The following is a 26,960-nucleotide window of genomic DNA, read 5'->3' as shown; positions in this document are numbered from 1 at the left end:
GAGACATTCAAAGAAAAGGCAAAGGACTGGCGGCAGGAGCTTAAGGTTTCAGAACCAAGGGGAGAAGTTCAATTTAATCTTTGATCTTCCTGGTGGCTGGCCTGGATTCTTCCCCATTTCCCCACTAAGGCCTAGGTCAGACAGAAAGGCTCTCCAGAAAGCTGCCCAGCCCCAGGCAGGAGATAATGAAGGATCTGGACTCTTAAAAAGCTAACCGGGCTCCAGGAAAGGAGACAAGACTTGGAATGAGAAAAAAATGGATTTGGACTTTTAACACCTGGCTGTACTTGTGGTAATTACTGAACTGAAACGAAGGCTGCTGCCAGAGACCCCAAGAAAAACTGAAATAGAGAACATTACATCTTTCTTGTATACCAATGATGTCTCTGTATTGTTAAGTTTCTTAGAAATCATAGATTACTTGCATTGTCACATTCTCAGGATTATTATGACAAAAGTATTTTGCAAATCTTAATGCAATGTAATGTTCTCTTCTCTAAAATTATAATTCTTCTCTTGGAGCAGATTTCTTGGGGAGCTTCTGGAGTCAGCCTTAGTTTTAGTTCAGTTCAATAAGCCCAAATGCAGCCAGGAGTCCAAATCCTTTACTGGCTCTTTCCAAATCTTATCTCCTTCACTTGGGGCTCTGCTAGTTTTCTGGAGGCCTTCTGGATCTTGGTTTCAGTGTTCTCCACAGGACAACCTGCCACCACTTCTCTGTCTTACTTCATTCTGCCCGATTTATGAATCTCCTTGACTGAATCCTGACTCTGAATCTGCCGAAGATTTGGCCTGAGAGCTTCTTGCTTATATGCTGCACACTGAGCACACACCAATCATTACATCATTAGGAAACCATTATTTGTTGTAGGATTAAATCAATGCTAAATTAGATTTAACCATTGTCTCCTCAATTCCAATCAGTACCTTGTTTCAAGTTCTGGCCCATAACATTTCCTTATAGGATCAGATCAATCATACTGAATCCTGCTAAATTAGATAATTATTGTCTATCCATTCCAGTGACTTAGCACCTTATAAGAATCCTTACAATGCAAATTATCATTTATTTTTGCATCCAACATAAAAATATCTTTCACTTAAAGCAGAGAAAGTTGTATGTCTATTGTGGTTTCACTGGACAGCCAATTTCTAAGGATTAGGAATGTCTGTGTTCTTGTTTTCAGACTCTATGCCTACATAGCATGTTTCATTAGGGTGTTCACTCATGGAATTTTATGTGATTTATAAAAGTGAATAGTGAATGAATACTTAGTGGGGGACATTTTTATAAATTGAAGGAAACTAAAACAATATAAGAAGTTAACACCTAACTTGCTTAATAGAAACTTTTCCAAAAAATCCTTATAATTTTAACCTTCACTTAAAATACAGAACAACCTTTTCAGCCTCATCTGTTAGGTAAATGCAGTTTTCTAACTTAACCATGTTCCTTTGGTGTAGTTCTGGAATTTAAGGACTAGCAACTAGTGCTGCAAGTTTTTATTTATGTCATAGACTGAGCTGTGGAAAACTGACCAAAATGGGGAAGAGGACATGTTTGTTTGAGTTTCTCCTCTTCCTTTGATTTCTCTCCCTGCTATTCCCCCATCTCTCATGCATCATAGCTTTATGCTTTAGAGCATAAGACTCTTAGCTCTGGACCCCCAGATATTGCCTTAGGATTCAAATCTATGATAGCCCCACTGTGTTGGTAAGAAGGGTATTGGGTGTGGGGGGGGAGATGGGTGTGTAGTACCTTGTATATATACTTACCCATTCCTGACATAATGAGGGTTTCATAATCACAGAAGTCCTTTTTTTCCTACCAACTTTGGGATTACATGTAGGGATGACAAGGAAATTAAAGATAGACAATACTGCACTAGAAAATCAAAGTGAGCTTTATTTCTTAAGCTGGCTTCAGAATTTTTTATGAGTATTATATACAAATATCAATACATTTCCTCTGAAACTTTGAGAGTTGTCTCATTTATTATTTATTTGTTTAGAGCACCATCTTCTGTCTATACATTGTAACATTTTTGGTCTTTTAAAGAGCATGATATTATTTATCAAAGAAATTGTACATTTTATCATGGTAATTTTGGTTTATTTAAAATCTTGAAGAATTTGGCTATGCCATACTCATTTTTCTTTTTACAAAAACATTACTGTAATTAGCATACAGCTTTATTAGTAAGGTCTGAGTTTCCTCTTATGTAAAATGGGAATATTTGTATATAGAGTTATGAGGAAAATACTTTGCAAATTGTAACATAATGTGAAATAATATTATTACTGTAAATCCTATGACTAGGCCCAAAATAATCTTAGCAATAAAGGCTTAAGATTTTTGAAAGAGGATTTTTTTTTTTTCTTTTGACCTGTTTCTTTCACAACTGGGACTAATAGGAAAATATATTACCTGATAGCACATGTATAAACTATTATACTATTATCAGACTGCCTACACTTTCAAAAGAGAGGAAGGGAGGAAAAATTGAAACTCCGTTTTGTAAAAATGAATGCTTAAAATTTTTTTTAACATGTGACTGAGAAAAAAACAAAATACTGTATTTTTTAAAAAAAAGTACAGAAATAGAATAGTAGATAGAATATATTCAGAGTGCCTCAGGAGCAGACCTTAGCAGCAGAATTCTTACAAAAGAAAGTAGTGTGTTTTGACAAACCAGTTAATGTAAAACTAAGACCAAACCTAGAATTGTAGAATCCCAAAGAATCTTGGAGGTCTTTTGGTCTGTTCCACACACTGAAGAAATCTCTTCAATAGTATCTGCAATCTGGTCATCTAATCTTGAGCACTTTTTAGCTGACTTACTAGCTAACTACTTAGACATCAGTCACCATTTTTAAGTTTTTCATTATATGGGAAATTCTTCATTTCTTGTGATCTGAAATATGTCATCCTTTATATGGAGGGGTGGTAGAGGGCAATTGAGTCGTTTTATTAAGAAGGCCAGCAGGTTGTTTAAAAGAATGGTCATTTGGTCAACTCTTCCAAAGACAAATATTTCATCAAGGGTTTCTTAGGACTTATGAGCAGAGACAATGAAAGGGGAAAAAAATGGAAAAATGGATGACAAGATGGCTTTGACAAAAATCGAAGGGGGAAATTCCCTTTGATAATATTGACAAAATTAAAGAGGGCAGTCTCCTTAAGTCAGTCCCACCTTCTACAAGCCAGGTGCTAGAAAGAACATATTAATGGTCTTCAAATATCTGAGGAATTCTCTTCTCTTCTCCAAGCCAATTAAAATTCTTTCATGTGTTTCTTATAAGATTTTATAAGATCATTTTAAGATCCCTTATCCTGATCACTTCTAGTTTGTCAAGACTCTTCCTTTAAAAATGGTTTGAACATTATGAAACACAATAAAATTGTTTTCCTATGATTGAAATATCCTGCTTTTCTTTATGCAGCCTGATGCAGCTTTTCAGCAACCATGCTGCGTCAACTCACTTGGTTAAGTGAAAGCCCCAGGAATTTTTAACATGAGCTACTGCCAGATTTTGTGTCAATATACAGAATTGTATAATAAGCAAGTGATCCTGGGCATGTCATTTTTCAGTGTCTTCATTCAGTTCTCATGATAATATTAACAATTGGCTCATTATGACTAAAGGAGTGATTATTAGAAAAAAAATTGGGAGGCCTCCAGTAATATTTATTAGGGTTCTATTTAAAATGAAGACACAAAAACAGTTATCGTTTTTAAAAAATAACACAAGGTTAAGGAGGAATAACTAATACCTCAAAACCAAAATAATCTAGAAAGAGATCAAATTTAACAGGGATAAATCTAAAATATTGCACTCATATCTTAGAAATTAAATTGCAAACCTATCAAAAAAGACCAAAACCACTGTCATAGTCTCCTAATTAGTTTGGCTTCCTGCTTGCCACCTTAGCTCCAATCCCCTTCTCATTCTGTCACCAAGGAATCACTTTGCTAATAAAAGTAGATTATTAAGTTTGATTAGGAAATTCAATTCAATAAATGTTAATGATATGAAGGGGCAGCTAGGTGGCACTATGGAAAAGTGTCAGGCCTAGAGTTAGGAAGACTTCATCTTCCTGAGTTCAAATGTGGCCTTAGAAACTTACTAGCAGTATGACCTTGGACAAGTCACTTAATCTATTTGCTTCAGTTTCTTCAGTAAAATGAACTGGAGAAAGAAATGAAAAACCACTCTAGTATATTTGCCAAGATAACACCAAATGGAGTCAGATATAACTGAAAAACAATTGCCCTGCAATAGCAGCTACATAAAAGGGGTGTACAAAGCAGAAACATATTTGAGGAACTTAAAAGTTTCAGCATATGTAGCTGAAAGTTTTTGATCAGGGAAATTCCCTTGGAACATTAGGAAGATTATTTTGGCAGTAATAAGGTGGATGGAAATTGCATGATCTTGGAATAAAACAGGAAACAGCCTTAGCAGAGAATGGGGTTTTCTCCTCTGAGTTTGGGCAAAAGAAAGTTTGGACATTTTGAGAAAGGGATTTAAAGGATCTCTAACTGTATGGGTCTGGTATCCTCAGTGAAGTAAGAGAGTGCTGTCATTGTAGGGGATGGGAATTGTGTTCAAGAAGCTGAACATAGAGAAGAACATTTGAACAATTAATGTGAAGAATGAGGAAAGAATTGCCTAATAAGTACTCAACTAAAATTTTAAAAATTATTCATTCAAACCAGCATGATTTCATTACTTAATTCAGGCATAGCTCCATTTTAGGTTAGGAATAACACCAATTAAATTAGATGATTATGATTACTTTATAAAGGATTAAAGATTAAAGAATTGTGCAATATTAGTAGGAAGAAGGGTTCAAAAATGATATCTCTTAATTATTTGAACATAGAATAATGACTACAAATAGAGGTAAGTGAAGCTAGAGTGAGGGGAGGTAATACTTTAAAAAGTGATTGGAGGTCATTTCTGGAATTGGGTGTAGCATCTGAAGCATTGTTTTTTAACATCTGAAACAGAATTTTAATAATGCTTTCTGTTTCATTTTCAGGCGTGCATTGATGATAATGTTGATATGGTGAAATTTCTGGTGGAAAATGGAGCAAATATTAATCAACCTGATAACGAGGGCTGGATACCACTACATGCAGCTGCTTCCTGTGGATATCTTGATATAGCAGAGTAAGCTAGTTCTGTGTTTTTTATGTTAATTTGAGATTTATACATTGTTGGTATTTTAAAGGCCACCTGCGATTTCATAGGAATCCATATAAGGTAGTTGGTTGTACTCTTTGGTATTAACTTGATCTCCTGAATTGAGAATTTTCTTAGATGAACAGATTTATATTGTAGTTTCAGCATCTCTCAAATGTTGTGAAGCATTTTTTCTTACAAAGTGGAATGTATTTTACATATAACTTAGTATATTAATATTAACTATTTTATGTATTTCCTTTTAAATTATTTCTGAAAACTATAATTCCTATTTTATCTTTTCAGTTCTTGATTTACTTGCCCATCTGTAATCCCTGAATTAATGGGGAACTTTATCAGTTTTTAACTAGGCTATTTTGGGGGGAAGAAGGTGATCTAGATTTAAAAATGATTGATATATTGAAAAACTCCCAAAACATATAATATATAATACATGTGTGCCTCCCCACCTCCATGAAGAGAAGTTCTCTCAATAATAATTTTGTAACATTTGCTTTTATAGTGTGTGTGTTTTGATATCTTACCAGTTATAGTTTTGGAGTTATTTTGTATATTTTTTTCTTGACTCTGCTTCCTTTACGCTGCATCAATTCACGTAGATTTTTCCATACGTCTCTGCATTCATTATATAATTTACATAGCATAGTAATATTCCATTACATTCTTGTACAATTTACCCATTCCTCTATTATTGGGCATTTACTTTATTTCCAATTCTTTGCTTTCACAAAAAGTGCTGCCATAAAAATTTTAGCTACAAAATTAGCCCTCCTTATATAAAGTCAGATTGTAAAAGATAAAATATAACTGATCACATGAAACTGAAAAGCTTTTGCATAGACAAAATAACGTACCCTAGTATAAGAAAGAAATATGCTTTTTCCCCCCCAAGAAGCAAAACTCCAAATTTTCATTTCCCCAGATTATGGTCATATATTTTAAATCAACAAATAATAGTTGCTCACTTCTCATGTGAGTTATCCTTATGAAATTTTCTGCAAATTTATGGTTATTTCTGCCTGCCTTTTGATTTGATATAGATATGGAGCTCAGTAAAGACAGTATAAAAATGTGGTCTTAAGTTTCTCAAGGAGACCACATCTAATTGGCACTATAAAAGTAGCATAGATGAATTGTTAATTTTCTTTTTTAATGATAGTGTGCTCCTAGAATGATGAGATTCAGGAAACTTAGATTCGAGTTCTCTTTTTAGTAGTCGTGTGACTCTTTAACAGGTGACTTTTTTTTTTTAATAGCTTTTTATTTACAAGATATATGCATGGGTAATTTTACAGCATTGACAATTGCCAAACCTTTTGTTCCAATTTTTCTTCTCATTCCCCCCACTCCCATACCCCAGATAGCAGGTTGACCAAAACATGTTACATATGTTAAAGTATAAATTAAATACAATATATGTATATGTGTCCAGTTATTTTGTTGTAAAAAAAAAAATAATAATTGGACTTTGAAATAGTTGTACAATTAGCCTAACAGCTCACTTTGAATCTAGCTTGAAAATTTGGTTGAGCTTTGACAATTTTTGTTAAAAACAAGTTTTGTAAAATTTTAGACAACTAGGAGATTGATGTAAGATGGAATAAGAGAATGCTTTTAAAAGGAGATTGAACCTCATTTCTAATCTTGAATAAGTTATTTAACATGTAACTTAATTTCTTCTGTTTAAAAAAAAACATAACAATACATTCATAGGGTCCATGTGGTAGCATTTGTAAACAATAACATACTTAAATAAGTTATAAATACTTAAATAAGTTTCTAGCACTGGCACAGTACAGTGCTCTGTCCCTGCAAATAAAAAATGGCAAGGATCTTCTTTCAGAGAGCTTATATACAGTTTGGGAAATATTCCTTGTTCAAGGCTTCAAAAATACAAAGTAATTTTGAGAGTGTAGAATGGCAACAATTTAGATGGGAAAAGGAAATCAAGAAAGGATTCATTCATATCATTCATATAGGACCTGAACTATATAAAGCTCATCAGGAAGCAATAGGGAAAGTGCATTCTGGGCATAGGAGGCATGTTTCAGTCTTTGTAGCTGAATGGGTTTTTACAACTTAAATATACAACTTCCTTTTTTTTTTTTTTTTTTTTTTAAAGCTGAGTCACTTGGGGTTAAGTGACTTGCCCAAGGTCACACAGCCAGGAAATGTTAAGTTTCTGAGATCAAATTTGAACTTGGGTCCTTTTGACTTCAGGGCTGGTGCTCTATCCACTGCACCACCTAACTGCCTCAACTTCCTAAAGGATTAACAGGTGACTCCATTGTTTTAGGAAATTATCAGTTGTGAAACTCTCTTGCCATACAAATCAATAACTCTTCTGCAGCTTAGTCTTGGAGAGTTGCTTGGACATTGAGAGGTTAAGGGACTTACTTGTCTACAGTTACAGAGACTAACATAAATTTTACTTTGTTATGGTCTGACATTTGTTGATATCATTCCTATGTCTTTTATTATTTATTGCTCCGAACTTTATGCCATCTAAAATTTTGCCTTAAAAACCAAGCCAAAACAAAAACACTAGTGATGTAATTTGGATTAACACTGATCTGTTATTGAATATTCTTTGGAATCATTATTGAAATAATAAATTCACTCTAGTGTCATTTAGCTGTCGAGAAGAAAATTGTTTTAATATGATGTATAGCTAAGAAAAATCATGTCGAACCATCTCTCTTCTAACGACAGTATTTCTTATTTTAAAAAATCAATCAGCATAATGTAGTGGAAATTGGGCTGCATTTAGAGTCTCAGGATATGGACTGAAATTCTTCTGCTACTTATTACCTGTGGGACTTTGGACATGGCCCTTAAGATTTCAATTTCTTTACTTTTGTTTTCTTTCTTTTTTAAATTTGGAATTAACAAATCTCAAATAAAATAAAACATTTTTATATACATTGAAGAGCAGAAGATTGTACATAAAAATTCAATTCTTTATTACATAGAGCTTGCTTTTTTTTTTTTTTTTTTTTTTTTTTTTAAGTATCCAATAAATTCTGGTAGTACATAGACTCCTAGAGTTATCTTAGTTATTTGTGGTCCTTCTGGCCTTCCTTTTTTGGTTATTGCTCTTATTTTAATGGATTTTCTTTTCACCCCTAAAAGGAACAGTATTCCTAACCTAACTTCCCAGAAAGCTTTTTAGCACTTCACAGCTCTACCACAACACAATAATATGCCTGTTTTCTTACTGCCTGTGCAGCAACTATCATTCAGAGATTAGAGATTTGCAAATATCATTTCAGAGCTACTAGAAAACAGATCTTCAACTCCATTCCAGTGTTTCTCATGTTATATACCACATTATTGAGGACTAAACATTTAAATAAAATGGATCTCCTTCCTCTATCGAAATCATATTCTAACACATATAATTATTTTGTTATTGTTCTAAGTGTCTGAAATTTATTTGAACTCAAGTCTTCCTGATTCTAGGCTTTGCCTTCTCTCTAACACGCCAGTAAATTAATGAGAATTATGAAATAATTTACATAAAACATTTTCAAAATTACTTATTAAATGATACACAAATGAATTTAGTTCAGAAAAATTAGTTTACTTATAGCATAATCTGAAATTCTCTAATTATAACTTTTTACTGTTAGGTTGTCTAGTTCAGGGTTCACACCTTTACTTTATACATTTAAAGGGAGTTTACACCTTAGACTTCTGAAAAGGAGTTTACACCTTTAAAGAAGCAAATTCATTGGCTGTAGAAGTTCCCACAAGTGCCCTGGAGTTCTCACAAGCCCATTCTCTGCGAGGATAAAAGAAGGCAACATTGAGTCTGAAGAGCAGTCTAGAGTGGGAGATTGAGTTTGGACGACAGTCTGGAAGGAGAGTCTGGATTGAGTCAAAGAAAAGATGTCCTGTGGATTCGCAAGTCCAGCAATCCCACACTTTTGGAGGGGAAGGTTCCAGAAGCCTCCCAAGAAACCTGCTCACAGAGGAAAAGATGATACAGAAAAGAAACCTCCTCCCAGAGAAGGATTATAACTGAGAGACAACAGAAAATTACATTTGGCACCCAACATAGGGCAAGGACTTTTGCTTATCCTGATTCTGGCTGATTCTGAGTCCTTCAGAGAGAGCTAGCCCGGACTTCACAGTTTACAGTTATAATTTTTGTGCAATACAAAAGTGTTGGGGGATACAAAGAAAAAAGTTTGATGTAAAGAAGTTTACATTTTACTAGGTATAAACATATACATAGATTTGCTTTAATCATATTGAATAATATGATTAAACTTATCCCATTTTGCCTTATTTTGCTTCGCTTTCTAACTTGAAGTTCTTATCCTACTTTTTAGCATTGAACATGCTCATCATCTGAGGATACTCCTGTAGTCTATTTCCAAATTCTCCATGCTTTTAAATGTTATTCTTTCTGTGGCCTTGCCTTTTAAGAAAAGGAATTAAAATGTATTTACATGATCAAATATTTCACTTATTATGTGTCTCATCTTTTTTTAAGATTTATTTTTAATTTCAGTTCAAATTACTTCCTTTATATACAGAAAGCATGAATTATGATGCTCATTGTATATGTAAAAGCCATATATTTTGACTTGTGGAAGGAGAAAACAATACACTTCACTCTCCACTAATACTAGTTCTCTGTCTAGAAGTGCATAGAGGCCTTTGGAATTGTCATGGATCACTATATAGATCAGCTTTCCTAAGTCTTTTACAATTAATCATCTTTATGATATTGCTATTGCTGTGTACATTTTTCTTCTGGTTCTGCTTACTTCTTTTTATATCAGTCTTCCCAAGTTTTTCTAAAGCCATGCCCTTAATCTTTTCACTGTAATATTCCATTACAATCATACTATAAAGTGTTCAGCTATTCCCCATTTCAAAAGCATACCCTCAATTTCCCCTTCCTTGCCTCTTGAAAAAGAGCTATACATATTTTTGTATACGAGTCGTTTTCTTCTTTAATTTGATCTATCTCTGTTGGTAGGGATATATCTGCGTCACAAGGTATACACAATTTTATAATTCTCTTTGGTCATAGTTCAAGAATGATTGAATTAGTTCAGTTCCACTAGTAGAGCATATGTGCGTATTTTTTGATATCCTCTCCAAAATTTGTCTTTTTTCCGTTATGTTAATCAGTCTGCTGGATGTAAGATCATATCTCAGAATTGTTTTAATTTGTACTTTGCTAATAATTAGTGATTTAGAATAGGAGTAGGGTGTTGGGTTTTTTTTAACTTCATATGATTTTGATAGCTTTGATTTCTTCTGAAAACTACTTATTTGTAGTCTATTCTTTGGCCATTTATCACTTGAAAAGTGACTCTGGAGCTGTATCTTTATATAAACAATTCCCTTATCTTCCTTTTTAAACTTTTCATCACTATAATTTTTTGTAGATTGATAGAATTAATCCTTTTTTAAAAGGATTTCCTTTTATTTACAGGATTAGCTGAAAAATCGCTTATATGCAGATTGAAAGAGTGCATGTCCTTTTAAGTGGATTGAGTTGTTTCAAAGACCTTTCAGTTTTGCCTTACTCATGATTCCATTTGAGATTTTCTTGGCAATGCTAATAGTGGTTTGCCATTTTTCTTTCTCCAGTTTTTATAGGCTGAGTCCTCTTTCCACTATTACATAAGTGTCCTTAAGCATATTGAAGGAGCTGTCATATTTTGTACTTAATTATTTGCAACACATAACTCTAGAAATATTTAAGTTGTTATTTGCCAAATCTTTTGCAAAAAGTATGGGGCAGCTAGATGGCACAATAGATAGAACACTGGCCCTAGAGTGAGGAGAACCTGAGTACAGATTCCATCTTAGACTTTTTAATATTACTTAGCTTGTATGACCCTTGGGCAAGTCACTTAACCTCAACTGCCTCTCAGAAAAGAAAAAAAAAAAAATACAGTGAGCTTAAAAAAAAATGTCCATTTCTTTGTCTTTGGACTGGCTGATCCCAGTGCCTGGTGGGCTATATATATATATCCTTACTTCTGCTTCTTAGTTTCCTTATCTCCAAGCCTTCTGCAGGAGGCTTTTTTCAATCCACCAGCTTTTAGTGTCTCTGTCTCTCTGTCTCTCTCTCTTCCTCTCCCTTTTCCTCTCCCTCTCCCTCTCCCGCTCCCTCTCCCTCTCCCGCTCCCTCTCCCTCTCCCTCTCCCGCTCCCTCTCCCTCTCCCTCTCCCTCTCCCTCCCCCTCTCTCTCTCCCTCTCTCTCTCTCTCTCTCTCTCTCTCTCTCTCTCTCTCTCTCTCTCTCCTCTCTCTCTCTCTCTCTCTCTCTCTCTCTCTCTCTCTCTCTCTCTCTCTCTCTCTCTCCCTCTCCCTCTCCCTCTCCCTCTCCCTCTCCCTCTCCCTCTCCGTCTCCGTCTCCCTCTCCGTCTCCCTCTCCGTCTCCCTCTCTCTCTCTTCAGGTTTTTCTGAAGTCGGCCTGCTTATCATTTCTTATAGAATAATATATCATTACATTCATATAACAGATTCTTAATTTATAAAATTAAAAAATAATTATATAATATTGGAGGGAATTTCAGCTCAAATATAGATTTAACATATCTATACTGCACACACATACACACAGTCCTAGTTACAGTTATTTCTATGTTGTCTCCATTAAAATATACAAATTTGAAGATAGAGAGACTATGTTTTTGCCTTTTCCATCTCAGCATTTAGTTTGCAAATAGTAATCATTTAATAAATATTTGTCTGACTTACTAGAAGAATTGAGTCTTTGAGCACATTTAGCTATAATTTTCTTTTTTAAGGGTTTTAAACCTTCCTGTAGCTTGTCTTCAGGATCTATAATTCCTAGTCAAATTCTAGTCAAATTGAGATGAATTTTTAATATTGGAGATTCAACAAAATTAAAATAACATCATTAACTGTAGCTTGTTGATTTCATGTACAGCAAATAATTCTTAATATCATTTGAGTTGATTCCTCTTTAATTTGAAAGCCATTTTTAAATCACCTAATATATTACCAATATTAATATTGGTAATATATTAAGGCAAGGCAGAACCATATGAAGCAGGTAAGTAGTACAGTAGATAGAGTGCTGGGCCTGGAGAACTCAGAAAGGTTCACCTTCCTGAGTTCATATTGGACCCTAGTTGCCTCCATTTCTTCATTTACAAAAATGAGCTGGAGAAGGAAAGCACAAATTTTTGCCAGGAAAACTTCAAATGAGGTCACTAAGAGTTAGATATTTTGTATTTTTGCACTGACTGACTTTTGAAGATTACATAGAATCAAAAATTTTGCATTAATAAAGGCAGTATAAGCCTTATGACAATTTTTTAAAGGAATTTCTTGAATACAATTACTAAACTGGTTTGGAAGGAGCACACCATTTTTACTCTATAGCCAATATAATGTTTTCTTTTAATTGTATATATATTTATATAGACTGCTAAGTGATATATTGTAAGAGAATATGTTGATTGATGATGGTTAGGGTAGCTATCAACTTTTTTGAATCTTTTTTCTGGTATAATTATTCTTTCAATTGTATTTGTCATATCAGACTCAAAAAAGGATATTCAAAGTGAGTATACAACAATATTTTCCTTGTTTTCCAAATCAATTGGTTCATTGACATATTTTATCCATTTTGCTATTAGATATAATTTCTCAATTTGTGTTAAGTGAAAATTGTGAGTGATTTCAAGTTCCTTAAATTTTTTCTTTTCAAATTTTACTAACCTCCTTATTTTTTATTTTATATACATCTAGATTTAGGAATGAAACTGTTCTTTAGGATTATCTTGCACTGGTCAGCAATATGTATGACTAGGAGCTGAGGGTATCATTAACTAAAAACATCATAAAAATTTTACCTGTAACTAAGTAGAGCTGTTTCTAATTTTATTCTGACATAACACTTATAATACATTCATGTTTCCAGTTCATTTCAAGCATAAATAGTTTGCCGTGTTTGGTGGTCAGCACCATCCGTACCAAGCATTTCCAGCAGACAGAGTAATGGTATTTTTTTTTATTATGTTGTATTTCGCCTTCTCCAATCATCCGTTTCAAGTTAATCATCTTAAATGTTTTGAGCATATTCAACCCTGTGCCTTTGATTTATAGAAGTAATTCCTCACCATTGAACTGGATGCTTAATTCAACTAATAATATCATTTAAATCCCAGTTTAACAGCATTTTAGTGTACTTGCCAGGCCTTCAAAATTACCATAGGTAATACACAAGTTCCCCACAAATTACCTTTAATTTATGTAGTAACATTTTGAGGTCTATTTGAATCATGGTTTATTTGAAGTAGTTTGGTTTTGTTCCCATCTTCCTGTTAAGGAATGTGGCTTTATATTGCAACAGCAAACCCCTTCTTGGTTTTGGAAATAATGAAAAGAAAATAAGAACTCTGATTCACATTAAAATTATAAATGAATAAATTATATGCATTAGTTATTCTTTTAATGACTACATTTTCAACAATGGGATAATAATACCTGAGTCTATTTCCCTTTAACTTTCTGATATCATACCACTTATCTAGTATGCCCTAAGCCTACCAGGAATCACAAAAGACAGTTTGAGATGCCCTCCATACATATGGTTTCCTCAGCTTTTAAGTCAAAGCAATTATCTTCCCTTGGGAAGAAAGAGAATAAGTTATGATCTTGCAGCATAATTGGGAACATAAGTGACTAGAGGGATAATAGAGTTCTTGCAGCACTTAAAAAACATAATATAGATGCTTGACTAGGAATTTTTATCTTCCCCTGAATTAGTTCTTTGTAGTAGAGATTTATCCTTTTTTTAAAGTTCAGATTTCTAAACATAAGATATTGGAATGTGAAAGTATATTCTCTTTTCATTCACTGTGGAAATTAATCCATGCCATTTTAATTTAAGGGGTTTTATATATTGGATTACATGCCATCTAGGAAAGGGAGAGGAAGGTAAGAGAGGAAAATTGGAAGTCTTTCAAGGGTTAATGTTGAAAAATTATCCTTGCATATGTTTTGAAAATAAAAAACTTCAATAAAAAATTGTTAAGGGGTTTTGTTGTATTTTGTTGTTGTTTATTATCGGTGCCACTTTCTGCCCAATGCTTCTCTCTTCATGGAAACTGGAGTTAGATAAATTAAGTATAAGTTTAAAGAAAACCTTGGTCTATTTGAGAATGCACATTTTATTCCACATCTCTAGTCCTAGATCCTCTCTTCTAAAAACATCCTAAATAAGATCTAAAATGACTTACCTGTACAAGCAAAACCAAGTGTTTGAAGAATGCTCCTCACTTATTGTACTGCAGATAGATTAAACTATGGAGCTTAGCCACATGTATCTACACATAAACATATCTAATACAAACATTACAAAAATCATCCAGGACTCAACATGCTTTAAAGCATGTATTAAACTGGTAAACTGCAAAGGTTCTTTTAGTGGACTCCAGGTTTCTCCCTTAAATACTCTTTTCTCTAAGCAGTGTTGTGTGATTGCAAGTCATGGAACCCTACATTTCTGGAAAATTGAAGTTGAGGATCATCCAAGGGGCATTGGAGATTTGGTGGGCAGGAGGAGGCCTATATCAAATTAGAAACAAGACATAGTGTAAATAATCTCATAAAGAAATCTTAGATTGAAAATATTTTTAGAAGAATTCAAGAAAAATGTCTACTGATGGTGAATTATTGTAAGGTATTCTTATGGGGAAACACAGCTTCGAAGAGTCACATTTGATGTCCAACTATCAAATTGCATTATTGATGGAAATATCCACATCAATGAGAAAAGACATCCATTTAAGTAGATTCTTGGCAGGAATTTTAATTATTATTCATACTCTTATATTTCTAGTAAAACTGGGTACACATTTATTGTGTCATGCTTCTGTGTTTATTCATCAGTCCATTCTTGAATCAAATTATTTTAGATGTGATTTAGGTTCAGAATATTTAACTGTGAGTATAAAAACTTAACATTTTTAGTCAGCCTTTTCTCTTTTTTATGTCTTTTTAAATTTTCATTTAACATGCTATTTCACTTGTTTTTCATTTCTTTTTTTTTTTTTTTTTCCTTTTTTCTTTTTCTGAGGCTGGAGTTAAGTGACTTGCCCAGGGTCACACAGCTAGGAAGTGTTAAGTATCTGAGATCAGATTTGAACTAGCATCCTCCTGAATTCAAGGCTGGTGCTCTATCCACTGCGCTACCTAGCTGCCCCCTTTTTCATTTCTTTTTAACTGTCAGTATTTAATTCTAAGGCACTGTTCTTTTCTCCTGTTTACTAAAAAATCACCCATAATTTAATAATCAGTAAAATTATGATTTGTTATTCTTTTTGAAGACAAATCAATTAAAAATCCTGCCTTTCACAGACTTTTCCAAGCTTTCTTAATTCCACTGCCATCCCTCTTTTAATTCTTTCCTATTTATTGTTATGTCTAGTTTGTACTATATATATACTTAATTGTTTTTTGCATGTTTGCAAAAAAATTGCATGTTTTCTCTACCATTAATTAGACTGTGGTCACCGGTCACCTTGAGAACTGGGACTTTCTTGCTTTTCTTTATATCCCAGTGTTTTGACCTGATATATATTAGGCATTTAATAAATGTTTATTGATTGACTGAAGTTTGTATTAAATCATCATGGACTTGTAAAAGAGGGGCTATAATCCTAGTTGGTCAGTTTCTGTTTAGTGATTACAATTGTGGACCTCATAGTGTATGTATAGATTTTCCCCAACCGTATCTTGGATTTTAGATTTAAAAATATGTTTGAGTAGATAATTATTTAATAATATTCTTAGATCTAATATATATTATTTTAGACTTACTTCTATAGGAGACCTTTCTATACTTCTTTTCCTTGTTTTCCCTACTCCAATACTGCCATTGCCTTCTTACTGAGATTATCTTCTGTTTACACTGTAAATGCTGCATATTTTCACTTGCCCAGATTTTTGTTGCCCTACTGAATTGGAATGTACCTCCTTAAAGCTCAGGAATCATGCTTTTTGCTTTTCTTTTTTGGGGGCATTTGTATATGTACATGTCTGATAAACACAAAATAAATATCTTTTGATTGACTGACATACTTATAGCTACTTTGTAGTCTCCCAAGCAAGGGACTCAAATTCATTATTTTTTAAGACCTTGAAATGAAGTCTAGATGATCACTTGTGAAGTATGGTCCATAAGAGAAGACACATTGTCGGGTATGGATCTGATGAGATAGCCTCTGGGTTCAATCCTCCTTGAAGTTACAGGATTGTTTGATAATCCTGTATAGAACTTTTTAAAGAACTTTAAAGAATTTTGATCTGTTTTAAATTTTAAATTTAATTTAAATTTTAAATAACATAGAAAATGCACATTATAAAAGTTATTAAAGTGATAAACATTAATGTTGTAGTTTGAAATTCTATCATTCCTTTCCTTTAGCCTCCATTTTTCACTACTCTTGAGGTGTTATGGAAAAGAAAATGATTGACAAAGTAAAATGGATGGGAACATCTTTTGCAGTATAAGGGAGGAAAATTAAGAATTAGATTCATGTGCTCACTCACACCAGCAGAAGCTCTTAATGCTGCTCACATTAAGCTTGTTTTTTGGTTTTGGTGTTTTGTGTCCTTGCCTCTTTGCTTTCCTCTATTCTTAGTTCACAGGAAGAGTTACTCATACTTTTTGATCCTAGAAAAGTGCTGCCCTTGAATTTAGAAGACCTGCTATTCGAGTTCAGCTTCCAACAACAAAGTAGTTATGTGATCTTAGACAAATTAAGGCTTCAAATCAAAACTGATAACTTGTCAGTTTTTATTAAAAGTAATTTCTGAGCCCAGAGTTCCACATACCAATGAAATCTTTGGATCAGACTACCTTTATATCTCTACTTCCTACATACTCAAAATCATACTAAAAATGAAAATAATCAAAGCCATATGATGATTGAAGAACAGTCATTTAAAACTTTTGATAAAAGATTTTGTCACAATCTTTTATTTTTGCCAAAACATTTTTTTTGGGGGGGGGGGTGTTGTCAACTTTTTTGCTTTGACAAAACCTTTTGCTTAAAAAACAACAACAAACAAACAAACAAACCTGGGGGTAGCATAGGTATATATAAAGGCAATTTCAAAATAAAAATTTTTTAAAAAGACTCCACTCTTCAGGTGTCATTTGGCATAATTCTTAAAAAATGCTATTATATGGAATTAAACTATAAATCTTGCCAGAAAGGAAACAAAAATTATTCCTATTTGCAATTGGCTTATTTATAACCACCACTACTACCCCCTACCCTCCCAACCTCTCCAAAAATATCCAAAGAAAAACTAACAGAGCTAATTGAGATAGGAACCAGACTTTTTATTTCATGATGCTGCTCCCCTGGCTATAAAGAAGAATGAAGGCAAGCCTAAAAAGAAACTATTGAGATTTTATTAAAATAGCTGAATATAGTACACACTTATAAAGTCCTCGTTATTTCTATTTAGCAGTTTAAAAAAACCTGGTGGCATAAGCAATTAGTAAACAGCATTTGACCTTTGTAGAGAAATTAGTAGTATTATTTAAGGTTAACTTATGACTCAGTAGCTGAAAACGCAACAGTTTTTATTCTAGATATAGCATTATAAAAGAGAATTGATTTTATTCACTTATTTAGTATGTAATGTAACTGTATATCTGCAATGAAACCTTTGAGAAAATAATATAATTGCAATACTCTGTAACATTTTGCTTATTTATTATTGTGCTGTTCCTTAAAGAATAAACTGAGGATGAAATATTTTATCTTGAACAACTGAGGCTTTATAGGCAACATTTTTAGAGGTTTTACCTTGCATCTGGTAGATTTGCAAAGATGTTAAAAGATATAAAAGAAATAGCCATTATTGATGAGGTTAGGAAGATGGGCAACACTAATGCTTTGTTTTTTGAATCATGAATTGGTTCACCTATTCTAGTAATCAGTTGAGTATAATGTGAGGGAAAAAATGATTAAACTATTCATATTCTTTGACCCATTGATCATATATTAAGGCATATATCCTAAGAATGTCTACTTTATATGCTGTGGAAGTCTTAGGGAAAACCTTGAAAATAAAGTAGCACTTTTCTATTAGAAAATGTGACATAACCAGGACCCTATAAGAAAAGGCAGAGTATGAACAGTGCCAATGAATACAGAGCTGTCATCACCACCTCTATCTCCCCCAAAAAAGACAAATCAAGGGAACATCAGCATAATACAAATGAAAATATCTCTAAATGACAGCTTAATTTATTTCCTTTCTCTAGATTTAAAGGAGAAGGGAAGGATATGGTAACTTAATAGCAAATGTGAGATTAAGATGAATATTGCCTCATCAGTTTGTTTTGCTCAACTGTTATGAGAGTGGGTTCTATTTGTGGAAATAAATTAGTATTTAGGAAACCATCACACATCTAGTACAGAGCATATAAAAGGGGAGAGGAGACTTCATTTATCCAGAAGGTCTGCGTACTCAATGTGTCTGTCTCTGTGTCTTTGCCTCTCTTCTTCTCCCCCAAAAGCAGAGCAGCTAATAATGTCTTAACTTGTCCTAAGATTCATTTTGTGTTTCAAATGGTGTAGTAATCAGTAAGGGGAAAAGTTATCTTGACAGGATTATTATACTCGGGTAAGAGGTTGAGTGAATGTGTGTATGCAATCATATATACATATAAGTATATTTATACCCCATTGGGATGCTGTTGATCATAATTTGACAATTTTACTAAAACATTTGATCAAAGTATATTGTTTTTATGGAATACATGAAATAATGAACTAGATGATAATAAAGTAAGATGGATTTCGAAGTGACTTAATGATAAAATTCAGTAAGAATTTGTGATTCAGCTATAGGTGTTGGGAGAGGGTGACCTCCTGGATTGAATCCTATGTTCTTTAATATTTTTATCACTAATTTGGAGAAAAGCAAAGATAGTGTGTTTATCACTTTTTCGTTTGACACAAAGTTGAGGTCTCTGGAATACTGTCAAGATTCAGAAATAGTTTGACAGGCTAGAACAGTGAATAAAATCTAATAAGATGAAATTATTTAATTGATATTTAGGGAAGACCCAATTGAAGTATAGCACAAATTTGTAGTGAAGCCAATCAGAAGGATTTTATGATTTTCTCCATCATTGTTCAGTAGCAAATTGTAAAAGTAAAAGTTGGAAGTAAATCCAAAGCTGAGGCTTGTCTTGGCATAATCAACAGTATGATAAAGGAGCTAGAAATTTAAAGAGAAGGACATCGTACAGTTGAATTGGTTCTCCAAGGAGTCAAGATGGGAAAAAAAAAGAAGAGAATGGGAACACAGGTGGCTTAGTAGAGAATTGAGGGACTAAAGGAATTGGAGATTACATAGACAAGAAAGAGTAGGGTTTTGTTTGTTTGTTTTTTAAGGGAAGGCAGGAGGTTGGGGGAGGAACAAATCAATTATGTTTATATAAGAATATTTCAGATTTCTTGGGAAAAAAGAGTATATTTGTGAGTGATGGCAAGATGAACAGTATGGCCATCATTGTATGTAACTGAAAGGATTAGGGCATGGGAATTGAGTAAATTGAGGAACTGAGTGGTTAGAGTATTTGAGGGAAAATCAATATAACCCCAGAAACTGGGGGGGGTAAGGAGGGAGAAAAGAGTTGCCCTTTTTCTACACAATCTTCTGACTTGGTGTTTAAAAATTCCTTTTTGCTCCTGTTGCCCCTGATTAGTAGTCCATTTCTTCTCCCCTCCTTTCTTCACCCATAATCATTTCAAAGACTATTTAGCAAAAATCTGATGGCAATATTAATGTAGACTGGAACATTGACATGCAAGTAATAAAATTCTAGGAAAGATGGCAAAGACATAAGATTCATTTACTATTCTACATTCTCTCTTGTTTTGTGCATATCTATCGGTTAGAAAATGAAAGTCCTAATTTAATATTCTGGCCTGTACAGAGTGCTAGAATGTTTCAGCACAGTCATGTGGCAAGTTATGAGTGTGCATATGTTGGAGATGATTTATCATAGAGAGCAGTGATTCATGTAGCAAAAGGTGACAAGCAATATAGGGGACTATCTTACAAATTGGATCGATCTAGAGATTTTATGTTGAATTGAATATTGATTTGTAATGTTATTTTTGTCTCTACTTTGTTACCTGGTGGCTGTTAAACTTATATGTTTAATTATCATATTTATGCAGGTGACTTCCATTATTTATAAATAAAGTCCTGGTGAACCCCCAAACTCACACTCTATATTTTCATCTTCTTAGTGAATATCTCAAATTTAACATGTCCAAAATAAAACTCAACATTTTTCCTGTTTCCCCAGTACTCAGAATCTTTATTAAAAAACAAAAACAACCAAAAAAAAAAAAACTTCCAAATTTCCTTTTACCATTGTGGGGACTATCACACTTTCTGTTGCTTAGTCTCATGATGGTGGTCATTTTTAAATGCTCCTTTTTATTTACCTCATGTTCAGTAAGCTGCCAAATACTAGTGTTTCTTCCTCTACAATCAGATTCTTGAACTTTTATTGTTTCATGGACTCCTTTGACATTCTAATGATCAGCCTTTAGACTCTTCTCTGAAAAATGCTTTTAATTGCATAAAATAATATAAATAACAAAGTAAGTTATATTGAAATTCACATAAACAGTATTGTGACATGGTAATGTGTGTATTTATTGAAGTTAAATATTTTACTGAAAATTTTGATTGATTAGTTTGAATGAGAACATTAAACTGAGATTGCCATTTATTTTAATTATTTGTATGATTAAAAGTGTTAAAAATCCGAAATTGGAAAGGTGTGTGCCTGCAACTGGAATTAAAGCTTTCACAGTTCCCTTTACAAAGCAAAGCTGGACTTCCCAAGGAACACAGAATTCTCCTTTGAGTTAAACTTTAATTGTCTTAAATTTTTTTACCCCTAAGATTAATGAGTTCATTTCTGTCTAGGTAAACTTTTTTAAATACAGTTTGTCAGAAAGAAAACAATAACTAATTTTTGCTTCAACTTTAATCCCATCAGTATAGAAATAACTTGTGAAAGAGTCCTGAAGGATATTCAAATGTTTGCAGATTTATCTTTTTAAAAGAAATTGAAAAAGAATTTTGTATCTCTGCTTGCATCCACTTATAATGGATAACCTCTATTCTCTTTTATATTGTCAGCTTTGACAAGAAAACTTACAATTTTTAAAAAATATCATTTAATTTCAAAGATTAAAATTAATTATGATTAAAAATAATCTACCATGTTAGTCAAGAGTCCATTTCTTTCAGTGTTCAAGGGTAAATTTTCTTTTTCTTCTAAGACTGTTCTCTTAAGTTCCTATATGTTAGGGGAAGCATTGACATTCTGTTCCCATTTCTTGACAAAATCTTTTTAAAATGTGATGATTAAAAGATTTGCTTTTGATAAAGTTGGAGACATTTGTAGATAGTCATTTATTTAATAAGACTCTCTTGCCAGTGTGTATCTCTCAAGAAGGCATGAGCTTTCTTTTTTCATGAAAGTAGCAAAATTAGATGTACCACCAAGCATTCCTAGAGCTTTCTTCTCAGATACAGATACAAATTTTTTTTTCCCCCATCCAAGTTTTATTTGGGAAAGAAACTTTTCACTGGGTCCAAAAGAGATTCACAAAAATAAAAATTCTTTCTTGGTTTCAGGATGCATATTAGCTAACAGAAACAAAGAGCTGACTGTTTTATAGAATGTCTGCAGTTTCTTCCAGCTATATATTGAAGAAAAAACCATGGCTTACAATTCCTCAATTAACCTGCTTCAAAAGTTGAAAGAGATACCAACTATTCTAGAATGTATCACATCATTTAACAACAGAACCAAATCTAATTTTTTTCCCCTCTATTCCAGTTTCTTCTGTAGTATAAGCTTTTTTTTAGAGGCACTCTAGTATGCATTTTTAATAGGATACTTCCAAAAAAAGATCTTGGAAGTATCCTAGCTTTTTAAAATAGACTTTTCTGCGTATAAAAAGAATTCCTATATCTTTAGATGCTCTTTCAAGATCAACAGATATGAGGTTCTCTTTTTTTGTTGGCTTTATACTTCTTTTTTCACTCAGTAGGCACTGACTTATGTTCTATCATATTGATTAAAGCGAAACCATATGATCTACAATCCCATTGAGCATGTGGTTTCATTTAAGGGATTCTTTTTTCTTGAGATTAGGAAGTATCTCAATTTTGTTTTCAGATTGGAAAATAGTAGCTAGTTACAGGTGCTTATTGGTTAATTGAATGGATACCTTCTAAAGAATTATGTTTATAGTAGTCTTATACTTTGTCACTTTTCAGAATGGATAGTAGTGAGATAGGATAGATTGTGAAGATAGGATAGATTGTGAAGAAACCATTCAAGTAGGAAAAGTTTAGCTGACTCTGCTGATAAAGGAAGCAGTTAAGGAAGGACCAAGGGATTAATGGGCTGAGTATATGTAGAAGTGCCCTACTGGGATAGGGAAATGAATTCAGAAATCTGAATCTAGAATAGGAGTCAGCAGATCATCTAGGAAGCTCTGGTAAAATATGTTAGTGGGAGCTTTGAGTCAAAGCAGTTATTCCACTTGTACTTTAATGGACTTTTAAAAACCTTTGGACAACTTAAGACTGCTATTACCCCTCCACACCCACCCACCCTTTCTCATGTTGCCCTTCACTATTGTACTAATCTGCCATCTGTTCTCTTTCCCACCTATATTTGTCTTGCATCTTATCTACTCAGGATCAATTAACATTTATTTTTCAAGGAAACATTTAATTTGATGACCTCATTGTAATCCTGTGCCCAATGGGAAAAAGCTCATGGGGTTTCTCAATTATCATTATTTTCTTTTTGAAGGCACTTTTATTATCTTTTTGTATATTTGCCTTAGAATACCTAGTATTTTGGTTGTAAGTAAATTTATTTATCCATGGTTCTCCCTGCATGCACACTGCATTTCTCTCTACTCCCCCTTTCCCCATGATACTATGGCAAGTTTTTGAAATGCTTTTATTTTTTTTTAAGACAAGAGAATTTAGATTAGATACAAAGGACAAAAAAGGTACATCTATAGCAATCTAATCTTTGACAAACCCAAAGATACCAACATTAGGGACAAAAATTCATTATTCGGAAGAAACTGTTGGGAAAACTGGAAATTAGTATGGCAGAAATTAGATATGGACCCACACTTAACACCATATACCAAGATAAGATCAAAATGGGTCCATGATTTAGGCATAAAGAATGAGATCATAAATAGATTAGAGGAACAGAGAATAGTCTACCTCTCAGACCTGTGGAGGAGGAAGGAATTTATGACCAGAGGAGAATTAGAGATCATTATTGATCACAAAATAGAAGATTTTGATTACATCAAACTAAAAAGTTTCTATACAAACAATACTAATGCAAACAAGATTAGAAGGGAAGTAACAAATTGGGAAAATATTTTTAAAAGTAAAGGTTCTGACAAAGGTCTCATTTCCAAAATATATAGAGAACTGACCCTGATTTATAGGAAACCAAACCATTCTCCAATTGATAAATGGTCAAGGGATATGAACAGACACTTCTCAGATGATGAAATTGAAACTATTTCCACTCATATGAAAGAGTGTTCCAAATCACTACTGATCAGAGAAATGCAAATTAAGACAACTCTGAGATACCACTACACACCTGTCAGATTGGCTAAAATGACAGGAACAATTAATGATGAATTTTGGAGGGGATGTGGGAAAACTGGGACACTGATACATTGTTGGTGGAGTTGTGAAAGAATCCAGCCATTCTGGAGAGCAATTTGGAACTATGCCCAAAAATTTGTCAAACTGTGCATACCCTTTGACCCAGCATTGCTGTTATTGGGATTATATCCCAAAGAAATACTAAAGAGTGGAAAGGGACCTGTATGTGCCAAAATGTTTGTGGCAGCTCTTTTCATGGTGGCTAGAAACTGGAAATTGAGTGGATGTCCATCAATTGGAGAATGGTTGGGTAAATTGTGGTATATGAAGGTTATGGAATATTATTGCTCTGTAAGAAATGACCAGCAGGAGGAATGCAGAGAGGCTTGGAGAGACTTAAATCAACTGTTGCTGAGTGAAATGAGCAGAACCAGAAGATCACTATACACTTCAACAACAATACTGTATGAGGATGTATTCTGATGGAAGTAGAAATCTTCAACATAAAGAAGATCCAACTCACTTCCAGTTGATCAATGATGGACAGAAATAACTATACCCAGAGAAGGAACACTGGGAAGCGAATGTAAATTGTTAGCACTACTGTCTATCTACCCAGGTTACTTATACCTTCGGAAGCTAATAATTAATGTGCAACAAGAAAATGGTATTTACACACATATATTGTATCTAGGTTATATTGTAACACATGTAAAATGTATGGGATTACCTGCCATTGGGGGAGGGAGTGGAGGGAGGGAGGGGATAATTTGGAAAAATGAATACAAAAAAAAAAAAAAAAAGACAAGAGAATTTAGGTCCATTGTATGCTGACATTATGCAGCAGTGTTTTACCATAGGTAAAAAAAAAAAAAAATCTACCTTTTTGCTTCTTGGTAGTTGAGAAGCTAATTGAAACCATTAGAAAATATTTATCTTCCTTTTTTAACTTGTGTATTTTCCTTTGATTATATACAAAAAAAAAATTCCCTTAATAATTATTGAAACTATACTTTGTGCAAAGCACTTGCCTTGAAGCCAAGAGGACCTGAGTTCAAATCCTGTCTCCTATACTTACTAGCAATATAGCCCTTAGCAAGTCACTTAATCCTAGTTGCTTCCCAAAAAGCCAAATATACTTTGCAATTAAAATAATTAAATAGGACATTAAGCTTTGAAAATATTTATACATTGGATCCTTAGGATAACACTTTAAAATAGGAGTTATTACTATAATTATCCTTTTCTTAACAATTAAATAATCTCACAATTTAGTAACACCTTAAGAAGCCTAATATTGATATGAGGGAATGGAGAGTAGGAAGAAGGGAATCTTGTACATGCAAGAAGTTAAAAGGGATGGAATTAATCATGACTGTGCTTTAAAGGGAATTTGTGCCAAAGTATAAAAGAAAATAATTTTTGAAATTCAGAGTAGGTTAATTGGGCTTTTAGAATTGTACAACATTTTATATTTAACTTGAGTACAACTATATAATTAAGTAAAGCCTTCTTCCCTTCTCCATATTAGAAACTCCTTTAGAGCAGAGGCTTAACTCTAGGGTTAGCATAGTGTCTGTTAAGTAGTATTGATTATTAAATGGCAGGTTGGTATTATGGCTCAGTCATACTGAATTTGTCAAGATTAACCTGAAATAATCAGAAATAAGGAATGAGTACTTTGCCAAAGTAACTATTATTGCAAGAGACTTTAAATGGCTCTTTCTGCCAATCTCCTAATCAATATAGAAATCCTGTCAACAGTATCCCCGATATGATAAGTTACTGTTAAATATATTGTCAGTTAAACAACTTTTGTTAAATATTTTTTCCATTTGTGGCACTTCAATTGTCTGCTATTAACCTCCCCATAGGTCCTAAGTTCTGCCATCTAGAATAATTTAAACTAGATTCATTCCTTCTTGCAAAGATAAGATTAAATTATTTGAAGATGGTAGTTCTATCTCATCTACATGTATGGCATTTTGAGTAGAAAGGAATATGAAAAGGCTAATAAAAATCCAGAAAGACAGGTTTAGAAAGACTTATGGTCAATATGACAAAGGTAGTGATAGAATATTGTAACACAATTTTTGAGTCTTAAGGGGTTTTACATCTAGACAGAGTAGTATCCTATGAGTCTTAGCAGAGCCTTAAACTTTTTTGTTCAGTAGTTTTGCATCTGTGTCTGACTCTTCATGACCCCAGTTAGGATTTTCTTCTACAGCTCATTCTACAGATTAGGAAGTAAGGCAAACAGGATAAAGTGATTTACTCTAAGGTAACATAGCTAGGAAGTATCTGAAGCCAGATTTGAACTTGGGTCTTCCTGAATCTAAACACGGTACTGCACCAGTAGTTTTAAGCTTTAAGAATAATTAAAATTAAAGCTATGCTGAGATTCTGGGACATTTTACATACATACACATTCATGTATATGTTTATATGTATGTGTGTTTGTATTTACTCATGTGCACAAAATGTATGTATAGCTGAATATATACATGCATGAAGACATATATCTATACATATGTATATACATAAGTCTATATTTTATATATATATTTATATTATTCCCTTTTTGACCAGTTAAAATTCTTTCTAGTTATTCTGTTTTTCATTTTATCTTTATCTTATTTAACTGACAATCTGTGTTGCAGGTTTTTAATTGGTCAAGGAGCACATGTAGGAGCTGTCAATAGTGAAGGTGATACACCTTTAGATATTGCTGAAGAGGAGGCAATGGAAGAGTTACTTCAAAATGAAGTTAATCGACAAGGTAATTTAAAACAACACTTAAACTAATTTTTTCAAAACTGTTTGTTAAGATAGACTATACTATAACTCTTTTAAGACAAACTGAGAGGTAGTATAGTCAGTCCTTTGGTCTCTGCTAACTCATGTATATCAGCCATGATTTTATAGCCAGGGAATTAACAAAGGAAAGAATTCTTCTGTAGTTACTATGTCAGATTATCCAACCAGTAACTATAATTTGATTAGCAATACTTCATTTTCTTGTATA

The 26,960-nt window shown here is 33.2% G+C and overlaps 1 protein-coding gene across 8 annotated transcripts in view; it reads left to right on the top strand.

Moving 5' to 3' along the window:
- The window catches only part of PPP1R12A (protein phosphatase 1 regulatory subunit 12A), a 168,593-nt gene that overhangs the window by 59,414 nt on the left and 82,219 nt on the right, over positions 1–26,960 (top strand). For all 8 annotated transcript variants that reach the window (XR_012482645.1, XR_012482646.1, XM_074270856.1 and 5 more), the window contains exons 2-3: positions 5,048–5,178; positions 26,596–26,714. Coding sequence is in view for 6 of the 8 variants with exons in the window: in XM_074270856.1 (XP_074126957.1) it covers positions 5,048–5,178; positions 26,596–26,714 (250 nt within the window). In the remaining 2 variants the exon portion in view is untranslated. The remainder of the gene's footprint in view (positions 1–5,047; positions 5,179–26,595; positions 26,715–26,960) is intronic.

This window comes from Sminthopsis crassicaudata, chromosome 5 (genome assembly GCF_048593235.1).
Source record: "Sminthopsis crassicaudata isolate SCR6 chromosome 5, ASM4859323v1, whole genome shotgun sequence".
Taxonomy (NCBI): domain Eukaryota; kingdom Metazoa; phylum Chordata; class Mammalia; order Dasyuromorphia; family Dasyuridae; genus Sminthopsis; species Sminthopsis crassicaudata.
The sequence above is the reverse complement of the archived record's forward strand: the minus strand, read 5'-3'. Positions and strand labels throughout refer to the sequence as shown.